The following is a 16,894-nucleotide window of genomic DNA, read 5'->3' as shown; positions in this document are numbered from 1 at the left end:
TCTCTTTCTGTTCCCGTCCAGTCTCCGCTTTGGAAAAAAATTGTAGTACAGCGAGTATGGGAGTGGCCACCCGGACTATACAGCCACCACGGATGCATTGGAGCTATTTATCTTTACATCTTGACTGGGATTGACCCAGGGTTTATTATAGTTATACTATATACGGTCCTAGAGCGGATCTAGATACAGAGTGGTTAACTAGCGATTGCCTTGTTAAAGACATCCTCATTGCACCCATTCAAGAGGCTCCAAGATAGATAGCTACCAGACGGCGGGTCTCATTCGAGGGACGTGTCCCAGCGTGAAGGGTGGTGTCGCAATGCAAGTGAGCATTGCAGTCGGTGTTCGCCAGACCAAGCTCTTGCTGGTCAGGAGCAATGAAGACTGTTAGGTCCAGGGACAATGGACGTCGCAATCATGTTGCAGAAACGTCCAGCAGTCCAGCTATCTCCTCATGACCTTGGGTTTGCGCTTCTTGAACACCGGCGCAGCCTCTTCCCCCTTCACCTCCTCCTCTTCAGTCTTCGGCTCCACGATCTCCGATCCACCCGCGGTCTTAGCCTGGACCAGGACCTGCGCATCCGCGTGCGCTTCTCCATCATCTTTCGTGTCTTGGCCAGCAGCCTCATCCGCCTGTTTCTCTGTCTCCGGCGCAGTCTTCGTCTTCTTGATATCCTTCGTTGAAGCCAGAAGAGCATCCAAGCCCTCGTCGGTTTCCTCCTGAGCACCGGGGTACACTCTCATCCGCGAGCCCCAGGCCTTGCTCACAAACGGTTCCGGCGCATGCTCGTCCTCTTCCTCCTCCCCCTCCAGCTTGCGCTTACGCACACCGACCGACAACTTGGCCGACTCGTCGTCAATCTTGGTCTCGGACATGGTCTGCCACTCGCCCGCCACGGCCATATCAGCCCTGTACTCCTGCGGAACGGCAATCCCCATATCAGCCAGCTGCGCCATCTGCTTTTTCCTCTCGTCTATGCTAACGGGGCGATCGGGCTGTTTCCGGGTTGCCGGTGGTGTTGGAACTGCGCTCCGCGACGACGCAACGCCCTTGGAGTCCCCACCACTCCCCGCCACGGACTGGCGCAGCCGCTCGACCTCGCTTTTCGCGCGCTGCGACTCGCGCGTCTTAATCTCATTGTCCTTGTGAATTTCGCGGAGGAAGCGCTTGAGGGCCGATTGGTGCTTGCCGCTTGCTTCGTGTTGCGTCTTTTCGAAGGGTGTGTCGCGGATGAAGATCTTGCACTGCTTGCACCAGTGCCGGGGCTAGGTTGATGTTAGCAAGGGTTTCAGGTCAAAGGGAGGTTAATGAGCGACTGACTGCGGACTTCCAGTATTCGGCCATGTTGTCAGGGAGGGAGTGTCGAGGTGCAGGTTGGAGGTTGAGGACGACGATAAGATTAATCTGACGTAGCGGGTCTGATTAGGTAGTAAGTACGACGAACACTATGTTTGCATCTAGCCATTTGATCTAGCCTCTATACACTATTACTATTTCCCTACAGATCCGCCTGCTCAGGTACAGGGCTCTTCATCGTCCCCGTCTCCAGCGCCTGGCGGATATTCTCAATCGCCCACTTCTCCATCGCCGTCAGGGTCTCTTTCGTCCAGGTGCCCATATGCGGCACCAGGATGACATTTCGGTTGCTCACCAGGCCCGGATGAACTTTGGGCTCATCCTCGAAGACATCTAGCCCAGCCGAGAACACCTTGCCGCTATCCAGGGCATCGACCAGCGCCGCTTCATCAATGACTGCCCCGCGCGCGGTGTTCACGACCACCACGCCATCTTTCATTTTAGCGAATTCGGCCTTGCCGATGATGTGGCGGGTGTGTTTCTGCTTCTGTCAATACATCTTCAAAGCAAATCAGACGAAGAGAAAAGGGAACACTCACGTTCAACGGCAGATTCAAACTAATCACATCACTACCCTCCAACAATTCCTCAAAAGAAACATACTTTGCCCCAGCAGCAAGCTCCTCGCTCAGCTTCCGACGGTTATGATAAACAACCGTCATCCCAAACGCCTCGGCCTTATTTTTCAAGTTGCGACCAATCCCGCCCATCCCCAGAATACCCAGCACCTTGCCCTGCGGGTCATGGCCGAGCGGCGGCGCAGGCTGGCCGCGCCATTTGCCTTCGCGCAGGGCGTGCATGCCCGTGTTGAAATTGCGCAGTGCGCCGATGATTAGGAACATGGTTACGTCCGCGGTTGCGTCGTCAACTGCTGTGGGCACGTTGGAGACTCGGATGGGAGGGCTGCGCGCGCTGCAGGCGTGTACGTCGACTTGGTCGTATCCGGCCCCTGATAGTCATAAAGATTCGGTTAGTTGGGATGTTAAATGTTTGAATATTGACTTGGGGATGACTGAGACCTACCGCAGTGGGCGAGATACTTCAATGAACTCGGCAATGCATTCACCACTTCCTCATCGACTAGCCCTGTGATACTGGTGGAGAAGAAGGTCCGGTAGGCGGCGACCACGCCGTCGAGTTTGCCGGCGCGGCATTCCTCGAGGAACTCGGTGCGGTTGGTCGCGGTTGGTCGCACAAGCTCGCCGAGGTCGCTCAATGCATTCCAGGAGGGGAGAGCGCTTTATGTTTGTCGAGATTAGCATCGAGTCACGCAGACGATTATTGGTAGATCAACGCACTGGTCGATATTGCCCAGGAGCAGAATCTTGGGCCTAGTAGTGTCATTGGAAGTCATGCTTGCGTAGGAATGTCTAGATCAATCAGTTATTTGAACCTGCGCGACAATGCTGGGATGTATATCTCTCGCCTGCGCAAGAAAGACATGTTGCGGGACGGCGTCGGAGACGCACCGATAAGAAAGGTGGGGAGGGGAGATGTGGCGGCAATGTCCGACGCAACGAGGTATGCACGAAGGAATCGGAGGGAGTAATACTAGAACAGGATGAGCGAGAAGAGAGAAAACGTCAAAGAAGAACAGAGAGAGCGAAAGAGAAGAAGATGGCCGAGACCAGTGGAAGAATGCTCCACGCGAGATCGGGCAGCTCCCCGCATTAATAATTCGGAGTAATTGCGACAGATAAAAGATAGGATACTGCAAGACAGCACTGGGGCGTGTGAATTGGCTGGCTGTAGTTGAGCGACCTGTGGAATTAGGGAAATGTGAGTGTCAGAGTGTAGACAGATACATTGGGGATAGCTTCATGCCGGAGCCAGTATAGTCTCGCCGGAAAAGAAGGACAGAATCGGGAAACATCAATTGAGCCCGGAGAAGGATAGGAACAGAGCAAAGTCTTGAGAAGGCAATATTCAGGATTTTTCCGCTTCGATTTAGTTCATACAAACCCAATCTAGGGCTATTATCTACCATCCTACCCCTCGACGAGCACACGAGTCCAGTCAAACTTCCTCCATCGCTTCCTGAACCCATCCGTCCGTCGATCGGCACCCCTCTGCCAGCGTCCCTGCCGCTTGATCACATCCGGCGCAACATCCAGCATACCCCCAATGACCTCTCGCGCGAACAGGTCCCCTCGAGGCCAGCGGTGTTCGTCCTCGACAACATGGCCCAGCCCGCCGTCAAGCTCGAACCAAACGTGGAAGTAGGGCATCTCCTTGACCAGCGTGCGGCGGAATGCGGACCGTCCGAGCCCTTGCTTGGACTTGGCGAGGGTATCGATGAGTTTGCGGTGCTGCGACCATTCCGAGTCGGAGCTGAGAATGGCTTCCTTGAAGAAGGCCGGCGAGGTCTCTCCCAGGCTGTATGGTAATGGTACCACCTCCATAGACGCGTGTCGTTTGCGCTGGGGCTGCGCTGCGTTCTCGTAGAAGATTACATCTCGGCCTTGGTCGTGGTACATGCGGGTCAGGCTCTTCATGAAGTTTCGGATCTCCTCCCATTCATCGTCGTCGCATTCCATCAGGTTCCGTCGGTGTTGGATGGGTACGATGGTAGCGCCGCCTTCGCTGATTTCGGGCTCGGTGGGGAGTGTCAGGAAGACTCTGGTTGCGAGCGATACTACCGGTGCGATCGGCGGCGTGTTGGTGTCTTCGTGATGGCACAGCGGGCAGTTGTCCAAGATCTGATTCATCTTGCGGAAATCATTGACGGTCGAGTTCTTGATGTCGATTTCAGACCGATGCACCCGTCGAGCCAGCTTGGAAGCATTGTCGTCCATGTACTCTAGCTCATTCTAGGGGAATATTAGAACCAAAACAAAACCATCAGACCAAAAAGACTCACCTCGAACTTGGAATCGCGCGAGATCCGCTCGGCTAGCCGCTGTCCTTCGCCGCCGATCTGGCCGCGGTTCCTGCGTTCCTCGCGGACCATGTCTTCAATGCTCATGTCCTCGTTTTCTTGCACCTGGCCGCGCTCGATTCCCCTTTTCGTTTCGATAGGCTTGACTTCATTCCTGGAGCCAGCCAGCATCCGATTCTCCATCACACCGAGAACCACGACGTCGGATTCCTTGCGATTGGCCATGGCCGCGGCCGCCGCGTTATACTTGTCTTCCAGCTCGGCGGCATCGGGAGCTTTCCTGAGCTTCGCTTTCATCATTTGAGCTTTCAGGCGGTTCAATGCCGTGAGATCGAGATGCTGGGTTGTGTGCGAGGGTTGCTCCACGTCCATCTGCTTACCCTGGCCCTCGGCCTGAAGCTCCAGCTCAGGGTCGTGAACATGTTCCAGTGGTCCCCTCCGCACGTTGTTCTGGAGCTTCCTCTCCTGGAACAGCTCGCCACTGGGCTTCTCCTTGCCCACGTAGGATTGACCGTACATCTTGCGACGATCCAGCTCGGTTTCCTCTTCCCGAGCATCATCAAATGAACGGAGATCTCCAAATCGTTCCTCGGCGATCTCCTCCACCGGTTTGCCGCTAGCTTCGGCTTCTCTGTAGACGCCTTTGAGCTTCGTCATTCGCCATTGCGACCCGGAATCTCCAAATGTGTAATCCACCTCATGCTGCGCAGGCTCCTCTTCGACATCCTCGAGCGCTTTGCCCTCGTTAAGGTCTCGCAGATGTTTGTTGAGCTCGCGGTCGTGGATCTTGAGCTCATAATCGGCCTGGAGCATTTTGGGTTTGTTCGACTCCTCTTCGAGGCGCGTCGTGTCCGGACGATGCACGTAGTCGACTTCTAGGGCGGAGGGCGCTTCCATCCAGGCATCCCGCTTCAGCTGGCTGAGCTCCTCCTGGACCACTGTCTTGGGAGCATCATCCTTGCCGTCGTCTTTGCTGGATCGATGTCGGCGTTTATGCGCATGGTCATGCTCCTCTGCCCCGGAGTGACGCGATCGCTTATGCCGATGTCCACTGTCATCTTTGTGCCGGGATTCGCGCTCGCTCTCCCGGTCTCTGTGTCGGGACTCGTGGTGATTGCTGGAGCGGTGGTGACGGTGGTGTCGTGAGCGATCTCTGCTGCGGTCGCGATCTCGATGGTGTCGTTCCCGGTCGCTCTTCTCGTGTTGCTTCTCCTTGTCCTCCGCCAGGTTTTTCTCAAAATCTTCGAGGGTCATTATGAGCGAGGTGTGGTGAAGAAGAAAAGGTGAGGCGGGAGTGACGTTTGCAGGCGGTGATTAGATCGACGGCTTTCTTTTTCTCCCCGCAGCATTCTTTTTTTTTGCTTGTCACTCCAACAATTACTGCCTTCCCTTCAAACAACCACCATGGCGTCCCCGGCAGTGTCCGTGGTCTGTGTGGGCATGGCCGGTAGGATTATCTTTGTCTTTGGCTTATTCGAATGGTCCTGCTAACTCCTCCCCTCAGGCTCCGGCAAGACCACCTTCATGCAACGGATCAATTCCCACTTGCACTCGAAGAACACAGTGCCGTATGTGATGAACCTGGATCCCGCGGTGCACTCGGTGCCTTTTGATAGCAATATCGATATCCGCGATTCGATCAACTACAAGGAAGTGATGAAGCAGTACAACCTGGGTCCCAACGGTGGGATCCTCACATCGCTCAACCTCTTCGCCACCAAAGTCGACCAGATCATCTCCCTGCTGGAGAAGCGCACGGCACCAAATCCCAGCAAGCCATCTGCAAAACCTATTGAGCATATCCTCGTCGACACCCCGGGCCAGATCGAAGTGTTCGTCTGGAGCGCCTCGGGGAGCATTCTGCTCGAGACCCTTGCTTCCTCTTTCCCCACGGTCATCGCATACATCATCGACACTCCGCGCGCCAGTTCTACCAGTACATTCATGAGCAACATGCTGTACGCCTGCAGTATTCTCTACAAGACCAAGCTCCCGATGATTTTAGTGTTCAACAAGACAGACGTCAAAGATGCCGAGTTCGCAAAGGAATGGATGGCCGACTTTGATGCCTTCCAGCAGGCTCTGCGCGAGGAGGAGGAATCGGGATCCTTTGGCACGGAGGGCGGAGCTGGCGGTTTCGGCGCGGGAAGTGGATACATGGGCTCGCTTCTGAACAGCATGAGCCTCATGCTCGAAGAGTTCTACCGACACCTGAGTGTGGTAGGGGTGAGCTCCATGACCGGCGACGGGGTGGATGAGTTCTTTGAGGCCGTGGAAGAAAAACGCCAAGAATTCGAGCGCGACTACAAGCCGGAACTGGAGCGCAAGAAGAAGGAGCGGGAAGAAAGCAAGGCCTCGCAGCGGGAACTGGAACTGGGCAAGCTGATGCAGGATATGAATGTCTCTGGCTCCGGCCGCCGACCACGCCGGGAGCCCGCGCCGGAGCCGGAGACTGTGAGTGAGGCCGAGGAAGAAGATGAGATTATCAAGCAGGGGCTGGCGGATGGGGAGGACGACAGCGACGAGGATTATGAGGATCCTGGGGCTGGCAACGATGATGCGCTCTCGCAGCGGTACCAGCAAGCTCTGTCGGGCAGTCAAAATACGCCATCAGATGCGGACAACAGCTTCACGCGGTATCTGCGGGCGAGCCATATCAACCAAGGATGATGATGATGATTTCACGGTGTTGGGGGGTTCACGAGAGGCGCTAGTTATACATCTTGGGTTGGCTTCAGACAAAAGAATACAAAATACCTTACAATCACAACTCCCTTGTCGTTCTATACTTCTGCCATTTGGACCAGTACAAACAAGGCAAACCGTGATGACGTCAATCGGAATGTATGTCTTTGGCCCTTCGGCAGCTGGCAATTCATCCCTCTTTTCTTTCTCTCACTCTCTCTCTTTCCCTCTCTCTTTCCCTCTCTCTTTCCCTCTCTCTTTCCCTCTCTGTTTCTCTCTTTATTTCTCTCTCTCCCTGCCACCAAAATTGTCATCATGGATGTTAGTTTTTCTCCCCCGGCCTCTTGTTTCGTGCTGACCAGCTGCAGGTCTTCCACGCCTACACCTACTCGACTGCCGGATGGCTCTCGCTGCAGAGCGTACCCTTGATAGCCGGCCCCAGCATGATCATCGCCATGCTGCTAGATGAATCACGTCCTGCTTCTGGTATGTGCCTTTGAGGTAGTCATTGATCTAACGTACCAACTAATGCCCCTCCCCAGCAATGGAAATCTACTTCGCCCGCAGCCTCGGCATCAGCCTACTCACCGTCGCCGCACTCACCGTGATGCTCACGGGCACCATCCCGCTCACCTCCTCGATCTCCTCGCCCGTCACAACCGAGAACTCTGATCCCAAGGCCCCCTATGCCTTGCCCACATTGATGGTAACCTCGGCGTTCCACGCTGTCGCTGCTTTCTATGCGTATACCTGGTACGCCACTGGTGGACAGGGTACGTTCGCTGTTGGGGTTGCGGGACACGCCCTTCTGGCGTCGGTTGGACTGTGGTGTGTGCTCTTTGCTAGTGGGGATGGTAAGATCAGTCGTAGGACCGGAGCGGATAAGAGGACGACGGGGTTTCCGTTTGCGAACTCTGAGGCGGCGAAGAAGAAGGCGGGCAAGGGGCTGTAGGGTGGATGATTGTATTCGATAAACAGTGTTAATTGAATACTTCAAGTAGTCGTTGATCAAGAATGTCGTAGTTACTCCCACCGTCTGTATAACATCTACTGATCTTCCGGCGATCAACAACTCTCTCCGCTTTACCCATCCCAATGGACTCTCTCCAGCGCCCTCCAGTTCCCAATCTCCAGGCCCAGCAGCCGATTCGCCAGCAGCCAATTCCCCCGCAGCCACTTGCAAGACCCAGACAGGTCCAATCGCTACAGGATGTAGTACCTGTCTTCACCATCCCTGGCTTCGTCCGCCCGCTCAGACCGGGAGAGCCCATGAATACCTTCGTACCTCCACAGTTTCACCCCCCGCCGCCTCACGCCTACGTCCAGCCACCTCCCAGACAGTATGCGACGACAGGCACACAGACGGGTGAGTCCGACGATCTCGGGCAGGGCGGGGCAGCGGTGGGAAACAATGCGCGCGCGGCGCAAAACAACCACGCGAATGCCATGCCACCACCAGACCGTCCAGAACTCCGGAATTTGGAGTCTCTGGACTCGGTGGATTATGCAGGCCAGCTCTGTGGCATGAAATTGATCGCTGACCCGCCGGACCTGGAATATTGGCGGGACAGACTATTCAATGTTGACGAGGAGGTGATCACCGTGAGCGAGCAAGAGTATACATGCCCTCCTCGTCGCCCCGGCGGATCTTTCATGCTGATACAGACCATTTCTACAGGTTCCAGACCTACTTCCCACACATCGACAACGTCTACTCCCACCGCTCCACCCAGCAGTACAAACGGTGGCCCATGGTCTCTCACTACTGGGGATGTCGACTAAAGGGCCGACCCGGAGGCACGCCCAAATCCGACGACCCAACTGTCAAGAAACGCAAGCGCACGGAACGACCGCGCGATCTCTGCAAAGTCGTGATCAAAATCACGGAGCATTTGCCCGGCCGGCAGCCCGAGAGCCCAAGCCCGCGCGAGACCGAGCCATCTCCTCCCCCGTTCCCCGGAATGCAGACCTTCTTCAGCAACCCCGGCAATCCACTCCAGTTACGTATGCCCCATGAAGTGTTTGCCTCGAGCCCCAAGCTCCCAGAGGGTCACCCCGGCTCCGAGGGGAGGAGGTATTTTACCATCCAGCGGGTCAATGGGAACGGGCTTAATGGGAAGGATGATGGAGTTCCCGGCGGGCATACGCATACGCTGGAGGAGAGTGATCGGGTGAAGAAGGATAGCGTGCACAGATATCTGCTGAAGAAGCAGGGCAAAGGGAGGAAAAAGGTACGTTCGAGTCCCCGCAGAATGACCCTCGGTTACGTCACTGTCTTCACCATCGTCCATCTTGGCTGATTCATTTTCAATCATATCTAGTCAACATCCTCTGTACAACAGGGTCAAATCATGTCCACCACAAACAAAGCGTACCATACAAAAGCGACTGGTCTCGCGGCTGAAACGGCGGCCAGACATGCCGCCGAAACCGAACTCCAGCTATACGGAAGCTGCTTCTGGTAAGCCCCTGCACCAGATATCGGGGACATTGACTGACTGGGACATGTCAAGTCCCTTTGTGCAGCGCGTATGGATAGCTCTCGAGCTTAAAGGTATCCCATACCAATATATCGAAGTGGACCCGTACGAGAAGCCCAAGTCCCTGCTGGAGGTGAATCCTCGGGGACTTGTTCCCGCACTGCGGCACAATGACTGGGGATGCTATGAGAGCACGGTGCTGCTAGAATATGTAAGGTCGCAGGAACAGATCCAAGGGTCTCTCGCTGATCAAATGGCTGCAGCTCGAAGACTGCAACGAAGGCACGGCGCTTCTGCCATCGGATGCAAAGTTGCGCGCCCATTGTCGGTTATGGACAGACCATGTAGGGTTTTGATTTTGTTTTTCATGTCCACCGCCCTTGCTGACAACGGCCCTAGATCAACCGGCACATTGTACCGACCTTCTACCGCGTCCTTCAAGAACAGGACCAGGAGAAGCAGATTGCTCATGTAAAGGAGCTCCACGACGCGATCCATAAATTGATCGAGGTGGCGCACCCGCGTGGGCCCTTTTTCTTGGGCCAGGAGCTCTCGTTCGTGGATGTCCAGGCTGCGCCGTGGATTCTTCGGCTGTCGCGAGTATTGAAGCCGTACCGAGGGTGGCCAGACGCTGAGGAAGGAACTCGGTGGGCCTCGTGGGTGAATGCACTCGAGACGAACGAGCATGTCCAAGCGACAACAAGCACGGACGAGCTATACCTCGACAGCTATAAGCGATATGCCGGTGAGTTGTTGCCTCCCCCACCAGAATTCCGTGCGCTGATGTGGTTGTCACAGAGAATCGTCCAAACACATCCCAAGTGGCCAATGCAATTAATTCAGGGCGCGGTCTGCCATGAGTCTTCTTGGTGTGCGGGCATTGCAGCGGAGGAAACAGATACGAGAAAGTTCGTGTTGGCGCGCCATGTATATTAGCTGCCTCGACCACCCCGATTTGCGAATCTGCTGAAACCACCTCTCCCACTCGCATCTGGCCCGCGCGGGTTGCGTATCGGCTGCTGCGGGGCCGGGGCATTTTTGTCCGAGTCACTGTTATTCGATTGCTGCCGATGTAGCGGTCTCTGCGCAAACCCGGCATTCGGCTTCACCGCGCCAACAGGATCGTAGAGATGGTGTCTCGACTTGCTCGACGCCGTAGACGAATCCCTCTTCTCCCGCTCTCGCCCACTCCCACCACCACCACCACCACCACCACCACCACCACCCCGCCCCTTGCCTTTCCCTCCTCTCCCTTCATGCGGGCGCAGCGGCGGCGTCGTGCTCCCCGGCGAAGATGTACCGGATGTAGTAGCTGAGGGACTTCCAAACAGCCGCTCCCGCGCCTCTTCGTATTTTCGTTGCTTCTCCTCCCGGTTCTTGAGCGCCATAGCCTGCCGCTCCTCGGCCGTGGGCTCGGCCCGTTTACTACCCTCGTCGTCGGAATCGTCGTCCTCGCCGTATAGCCCCATCTGCGCGATCCCCGCGGCTGCGGCGGAGGCAGACGATGACGGCGTCTGCCGGGTTGCTATTTGCGGCTTGCGGCTGAGTAGCGTTACTGTCGGCTTAAAGTCCTGCTTCAGTGGCACATCTGAGCGTGCCTCGAGGTAGTGGAATGTCTGTTGTGGGGACTCGCTAGATAGTTGAAAATCCAGTCAGTCTTTTGGGGGTTCTTCCTCTCTCTGTGGTGTGTGTATGTGTATGTGTTTGTGTTGCAGGTTTTAGATATACATACGCTTCAGCCCATAGTTGCCGGTTGAACTCGGCCTGTTGCGCCCTGCGCTGCGCCTTAGTGACCTTCGACGAGACCTTCTTCTCGGCTGACTGTGTAGGCTGAGTATCTAGCTTCTGTGATAAAAAGAGTTAGAAGATATATTACGCCGGTGGTAAGGTAAAGAAGGGCAGCGGGAGACCAACATCAGCCTGGCTTTCCCAGTCCTCATCGTCCCACGCATCGGGGGCGGCGGAGTTGGCGTTCATGGCAAACGGAGGAAGTGAGTGAATGCGATGGTTGGGAAAAAATGCAATGGGGCAAATGACAGTAACTCCCAGTAAGGATCAATGCAACATGTAGTTAGTAGGTGGTTTATAAAGAATGAGAAGTGTTCAGAAAAAGAGAATTCGGCCGGCCACCGCCCGGACGGGGAGATCGTCAGTTGCTCACTTCTACTGTAACAACGCCTCTCTGCTTCTTCTTCTCATCCACTCCACTCTGTACCCGATCATTCAGTGCAGCATGGCAATTGGTATGTCTGATCTATCTCTCTTCCCAGTTCATCCCACCTCCCAGATCTCCCCCGGCACCATTACCATCATCATCATCATCATCTATCCACGCTCTCCTCTATACCCCCACTCCCAGTTACACCCAGCTACACCTCAACTAACCACCCCCAAAAAGACCCCAAAGACCCAGACGGCGACTCCGAAATGGCCTCCTCCGTCGACTCCATCCACGACGACTCCGATGCTCCCCACGTTGGCGCCCGCACACCCACCGGCCACACCCTTTTCTCCCCTGCGGCGGGCGCATCAGAGCTCTCCCCGCCGGGCTCACAGCCACAGCACATGTCGCAGTTCCCCGTCTGCGATTTTGAGGCCGCTCCGGAGACGATAGGTGCCGGTGCTGGTGCCGCGGCGGGCAAGGGCTCCGAGCCGCCTGTCGCGGCGTGGAAGAGTCGTCGGGCGCAGGAGGACTATCAGCGCGCGATGGAGTATGTGGTTGATAAGGAGTTTAACCTGAGTATGTTTGCTCTTCATTTACTCATTCGCTGATCTGTTATTGGGTGGTGGGATTGAGCGTGATGGTTCCTGGATAACGAGCTGACTGGTGTTTCCGTTTAGATGAATTCGGGGATCCGTTCGATGAGCGGGACTTGGAACAGAAGTTGCTGTGATTCAGGATTTTGCTTTGCTTTTGCTAGAGTGGCTCGAGGGCCATCTGGTAGTATCAGCTAGCCCTTCGATATGATGTTATGAGACACGATTTCTCCACGCGACGGCCTAGTTTGGTGCATCGATCGTCGACCCCTCCTCAGGACGCATCTATGGCGAGGACCATGGCCTTCTCACATAGCAGGATAGTGAACCTGCGGTTGTATCTGAGGACCAAGATATCCATAACGTGCTATCTCTGCCGGAGACACGCGATGGTCTATTTCGGTGGATTGAATAGAGAGCTCTTTGAGTGAGAGTGAAATAAAGCTGTGACGACCATGCTGATTTCTATCAATTAACTACCTGTAGTTTTTGAATCCAATAACTGTGTAGTTCTGACCGTCAATTGCACCCAGTACCACGAATAGGGTTAAGTGTTGGCAGGGCAACCAGCAACGGGCACCAAACACCACCCGCGCTCCATCACCATCAATTATCACTGTCATGACCAGCATCGCTTAGCCATTATACTGTTTACCTCGCTTCCTCTACATGATTTGATTATCTCTCACAGCCTCACCCTCGCCCTGTGACATTCAGTCTCCTGGGCGCATTCCAGTCAATTTTTGACACATTCCACACGCGTCAACATGGCCAACAGCGAGCAGACGCAACAACCATGGTGGGTCAACTTTCCGGATTCTTGCTGGCTATTTTTTTTCTCCGAATGTCTTTAGTTCTTTAGACCATTTCTGCCCTGATTGTCATCCCTGGCAGACGCGCCCTGGCCTCCCTGTTGTTTCCAAGGCGTGTTGCCGTGCACACACAATCCCCTACATACATGTCTCGTCCGGACTCGATGAAAATTTGTCTCGCAGCCCACTAACGCCAATAATCTCGATAGCCAGCCAGACGACTCCGACCCCGGCAGCACGTTCAGTTTCTCCCCCGTCAAGGCCATACGCGCAGTGCCCCATCTGTGGGACCGCAAGCCTTCCACCCCCTTGGCCGGGCCCAAGAAGACGCGCAAGTTGTGGAAGCGCTTTCGCTCGTCATTCACCAGCATGAAAAACCTCGTCGCGGCCGAAGACCATAATACGCAGATCACAACAGACGCGAGCTATCCGCGGGGCGTGAAGCGCTTATGTATTGGTCCCGATGGCGCGGGGGATGACACCGATAGTGCGATTGAACAGCGGGGGAGGTCGTTTCTGGAAACGAAATGGGAGTCGGAGGTGATGCGAAAGAGACGTAAGTGCTTTGTTTACATGTCATGTCGTTACTTACTGGGGAACACACGCCGCTAACATCTGTCTCAAGGTAAACTCCCAGATGGACCGCTTGCTATACATGAGGACCATGCAGCTCAGCCGGACCTTGATGACGTGAGTGGTGACGATGTCAAGAAGGGCCTCCGCGAGGTCCAGGTTGGAGCGGCTATGAACGCCTCCCCTCGACTCTTCAGTGTTCTGGATGGATTTCCGAAACATTCGATCTACGATAAGGCCATGGATGTTGAGAATCTGGATCCGATAGTCTCCGAGGCAAACCCCACGGAAGACCTACAGTCTGGACCATTTGACACAGAGCAGTACACGCCGATTAGAAATGCACGAGCAAACGAAACTACAGCCGTACAGGACTTGACGCAAGAACAGGAGGGCACTCTCGTGCGTTCTGCACTGCGGAGCAGTCTTGACGGGGAGGATGCAGAGCTTCTCAATGATTTCTTGTCCAGAGCCAAGGCCAAGCGGGCGGCGAAGGCGGCATTGATGAATAACCAAGGTATGGAGGCCGTGGACAAGTCGTCAAGCCCGGAAGAATCTCCCGAAACGGAATGCTCGACACCGCGCTCACGCCGCGCATTAGAGGCGTTGGACACCAATTCGCCCTCTCCGATCAAAAAGCAGCTATCACTCAACAAAGATGGCTCTCCTCCACCTGCTGTGGAGATGCAAGAGGGCCAAAAAGAAGCCCCGGTCAACGAGGAGCCAGCTCCTGCCAGCCCTGTACCCCGACGAAGCACACGCGCAAAGACCCCGGCCGCGAACGGCCCGACTGCGCGCAACACTATCGCTCTGCGCCGGGCCAAGGGAACCGAGTTTGTATTTCTACAGCGGACTGAGGCACAGGAGCTGGCCTTGGCTACAAAGCGGAATACTCGACACAACAAGGGCAGCTCTGTGATGCCCAAGTACGCGCTTGCGGCCCTCGCCCAACAACAGCAGAACGACGAGACAGACAGCAACGACTCCTCTTCTAGCCGCTCGGATTGCAAGGGTTCTCGCAGCCAACTCCCGGCTAAGCGTCGTAAGAGCGTTGCCTGGAATGATGAGCGGCTGGCCGAGTATGAGGACGATCCCGTGGACGATGCCGAGGAAGAAGAGGAGGGTGACAATTCCAGGCCTGACGTCGACGGTGCGTCTCGACTGCGTTCTGGCACGAAACGGCCCGACAAACGTGCGGCGTCTACTGGAGAGCGCCGCAGTCGTAGCCAGGCTCCAAAAAATGCAGAAATCAGTCAAGGTGCTGACAGCGTCCCCGCGCCGCCGCCTACCGCTGCTGCTAGCACAACGCCGCGGTCACGACGCGTGCGACGCCTAGACTCGGGCTCGATGGGATCCGGCACCCCAGTGAAGACTGGCAATCGCAGTACGACCAGCACAAGCAAGCTTCCCACCACCACCGCCGCCGCCGCCGCCTCCTCTTCCTCTTCCGCAGCTGCTCCTTCAGGGTCCCCATCCACACCAAGCAAAGGCCGCCGCAAGCTCACGCCCAAGTCCCCCCGCTCATCTCTGCTTCCCGCTCCACCTTCCAAGAGTACCAGCGGCACCACTACTACCTCGGAGCATTCATTTGTCAGTGGCATCCCACGCAGCACAAGCACCAAGAGCTCCGCGCCCGCTGCCCCGGCCGAGAGCACGAAGCGCCAGATGAGCGCGGGATCGACACCCATGCCTCGCCGGGTGCGACCAAGGACATGATTGCAGTCCTTAAGTACTTGGGTGTACACCCGTTTCTTCTTTGAAATTATTCGTCGCTAGGAGATTTTTCCTGCTGCTGTAGATACCAATTGCTTTTTTGTCTTTGGAGTCGTTGATGATGAGTTTGTTGTATAGCCTTGGGAATTGAATTCTTATCCGTTCGTCGTCTTCAGATGTGCTCAAACCTTCGATGTAAAACGTTTAGCAGAGTGTACATTTCTTTGTACAGCGGAGGATTTGTCTTGGATAGCCTATCCCCATACAGCAAAAGAGAGCCTGAGCTACCTAGGTAGGTCTATGGTTATCAACAGTGTTTGCAGGGCTAACATGTGGGTTGTATTGCAAGCAAGTGCCATTGCTTGTTTGCGCTCGAGTATGGTCTAGACACTTCGTTAACGATTTACATTTTTTAAGCGATACTATCCACAGCACATCTTTTCCCAAATTGTTTAGCGGTCAAATAAACACGAGATTCGTGCGCGCTAAGCTGTCGTGAATCGACCACAGCCTGTCATACTACAGCAGGGTCCCTGGGATGAACCAGCGCTAGCATGGCTTGGCGCACTAGTGTAAAATGCAAATTAATGACAATTCAAAAATGGCATGCGATTACATACAAGTCTACTTAGTAGTTCGTGTACCATTCATTTGCATCAATGACTGCTTGTACGCGATGCGGTACCGTCATCGCGAGATTGATAATTACCTATTCCCTAATAGTTAACCATGCGTTTTAGTTGCAGTCGATGATATTCAAATAATACGAGTAATGCATTTTCAAAAATAAGGCCTACCATAATAATACCGGCTTGGGTGGGTCTCAGCACGGATGTATCCCATTGCTCAGCTCTGTAGCATGGCTTTTTACTCCAACATAAAGGGGGAACTGGTCCGCGTCTCTTCTCTCCCTTTCATGAACATCGTGATCCCACCTTTGTAAATACTCCCTTTGGAGGATCGCTGCCATGTCCACCCCTGATATCACGGAGTACTTCAACCGGGGTCCACTGACAACCACCTTCACCCCGCCAACATCATGCCTGCAGACCATATCCACAGCGATCTATTATGTGAATAACGATCCGGTTACAACCACCTTCTATGGCCACTGGTGGACTACCGGCATCGAATGCTTACCGACGGGGACGGTGCCTGCAAATCTGCTTAAAGACGATTCATACTGGGGCACGTATTGGTGTAAGTCAAGTCTCGGAATACTATTATCATCAGGCGCTTATTCGTGGCAGATTCGCCGGGGATCTACTGTCCAGTCGGATGGGCCACTGCGGCAGTAATGGATGGAACGTGGGATGGGATAGATGTCACGGGTAGCACGAGTGGTGCTATTTGTTGTCCCTCGTGAGTATAGTCCTGTTCGATTTGCCCTAAGAGGTCGAAATAGAAAAGGAAAACACGACTGACACTACGGTACTATCAAGGGGCATGAGCTATGGTGGCAATGGTCATCAGTGCAGCGAAACCCTCTTACCAAAAGACACCGTGACAGCCTACTCCTCTGGCGTCGTCATCGCCAGCGCCCTGACAACCTCAGTAACCGTGTACGCAGACGGGATCCCTTTGCTATGGGAAAGGTCCGACCTTCCTAAAACAGCCATCGCAACAACCACAGACTCAT

General features: G+C 54.9%; 8 protein-coding genes across 8 annotated transcripts; 5 read left to right on the top strand and 3 right to left on the bottom strand.

Moving 5' to 3' along the window:
* Positions 1-444: 444 nt before the first annotated feature.
* On the bottom strand, positions 445-1,345 carry PFLUO_LOCUS8923 (uncharacterized protein; the record flags this gene model as incomplete). Its single annotated transcript, XM_073786701.1, has 2 exons — positions 445-1,266; positions 1,322-1,345. 2 exons carry the CDS (start codon positions 1,343-1,345, stop codon positions 445-447), a joined length of 846 nt encoding a protein of 281 aa, XP_073642930.1.
* A 154-nt stretch (positions 1,346-1,499) lies between these two features.
* PFLUO_LOCUS8922 (Pre-mRNA-splicing factor cwf19) lies at positions 1,500-5,489 on the bottom strand (the record flags this gene model as incomplete). The annotated part of the gene is made up of 6 exons (XM_073786700.1): positions 1,500-1,838; positions 1,897-2,306; positions 2,381-2,595; positions 2,656-2,688; positions 3,350-4,167; positions 4,218-5,489. The coding sequence occupies 6 exons, from the start codon at positions 5,487-5,489 to the stop codon at positions 1,500-1,502; spliced, it is 3,087 nt and encodes a 1,028-aa protein (XP_073642929.1).
* Positions 5,490-5,639: 150 nt separating this feature from the next.
* PFLUO_LOCUS8921 (uncharacterized protein) lies at positions 5,640-6,905 on the top strand (the record flags this gene model as incomplete). Its single annotated transcript, XM_073786698.1, has 2 exons — positions 5,640-5,682; positions 5,740-6,905. The coding sequence occupies 2 exons, from the start codon at positions 5,640-5,642 to the stop codon at positions 6,903-6,905; spliced, it is 1,209 nt and encodes a 402-aa protein (XP_073642928.1).
* Positions 6,906-7,235: 330 nt separating this feature from the next.
* Positions 7,236-7,872, top strand: PFLUO_LOCUS8920 (uncharacterized protein; the record flags this gene model as incomplete). Its single annotated transcript, XM_073786697.1, has 3 exons — positions 7,236-7,241; positions 7,289-7,406; positions 7,463-7,872. 3 exons carry the CDS (start codon positions 7,236-7,238, stop codon positions 7,870-7,872), a joined length of 534 nt encoding a protein of 177 aa, XP_073642927.1.
* Positions 7,873-8,015: 143 nt separating this feature from the next.
* Positions 8,016-10,260, top strand: PFLUO_LOCUS8919 (uncharacterized protein; the record flags this gene model as incomplete). Its single annotated transcript, XM_073786696.1, has 7 exons — positions 8,016-8,536; positions 8,599-9,151; positions 9,242-9,381; positions 9,434-9,611; positions 9,664-9,744; positions 9,800-10,145; positions 10,199-10,260. The coding sequence occupies 7 exons, from the start codon at positions 8,016-8,018 to the stop codon at positions 10,258-10,260; spliced, it is 1,881 nt and encodes a 626-aa protein (XP_073642926.1).
* A 72-nt stretch (positions 10,261-10,332) lies between these two features.
* Positions 10,333-11,377, bottom strand: PFLUO_LOCUS8918 (uncharacterized protein; the record flags this gene model as incomplete). The annotated part of the gene is made up of 3 exons (XM_073786695.1): positions 10,333-11,032; positions 11,133-11,245; positions 11,315-11,377. The coding sequence occupies 3 exons, from the start codon at positions 11,375-11,377 to the stop codon at positions 10,333-10,335; spliced, it is 876 nt and encodes a 291-aa protein (XP_073642925.1).
* A 256-nt stretch (positions 11,378-11,633) lies between these two features.
* Positions 11,634-12,294, top strand: PFLUO_LOCUS8917 (uncharacterized protein; the record flags this gene model as incomplete). Its single annotated transcript, XM_073786694.1, has 3 exons — positions 11,634-11,643; positions 11,799-12,140; positions 12,242-12,294. 3 exons carry the CDS (start codon positions 11,634-11,636, stop codon positions 12,292-12,294), a joined length of 405 nt encoding a protein of 134 aa, XP_073642924.1.
* Positions 12,295-12,924: 630 nt separating this feature from the next.
* PFLUO_LOCUS8916 (uncharacterized protein) lies at positions 12,925-15,258 on the top strand (the record flags this gene model as incomplete). The annotated part of the gene is made up of 3 exons (XM_073786693.1): positions 12,925-12,956; positions 13,179-13,525; positions 13,595-15,258. The coding sequence occupies 3 exons, from the start codon at positions 12,925-12,927 to the stop codon at positions 15,256-15,258; spliced, it is 2,043 nt and encodes a 680-aa protein (XP_073642923.1).
* Between the last annotated feature and the right edge of the window lie 1,636 nt (positions 15,259-16,894).

Source organism: Penicillium psychrofluorescens (assembly GCF_964197705.1).
Source record: "Penicillium psychrofluorescens genome assembly, chromosome: 6".
Classification (NCBI taxonomy): domain Eukaryota; kingdom Fungi; phylum Ascomycota; class Eurotiomycetes; order Eurotiales; family Aspergillaceae; genus Penicillium; species Penicillium psychrofluorescens.
This window is presented reverse-complemented; position numbering and strand designations above follow the sequence as displayed.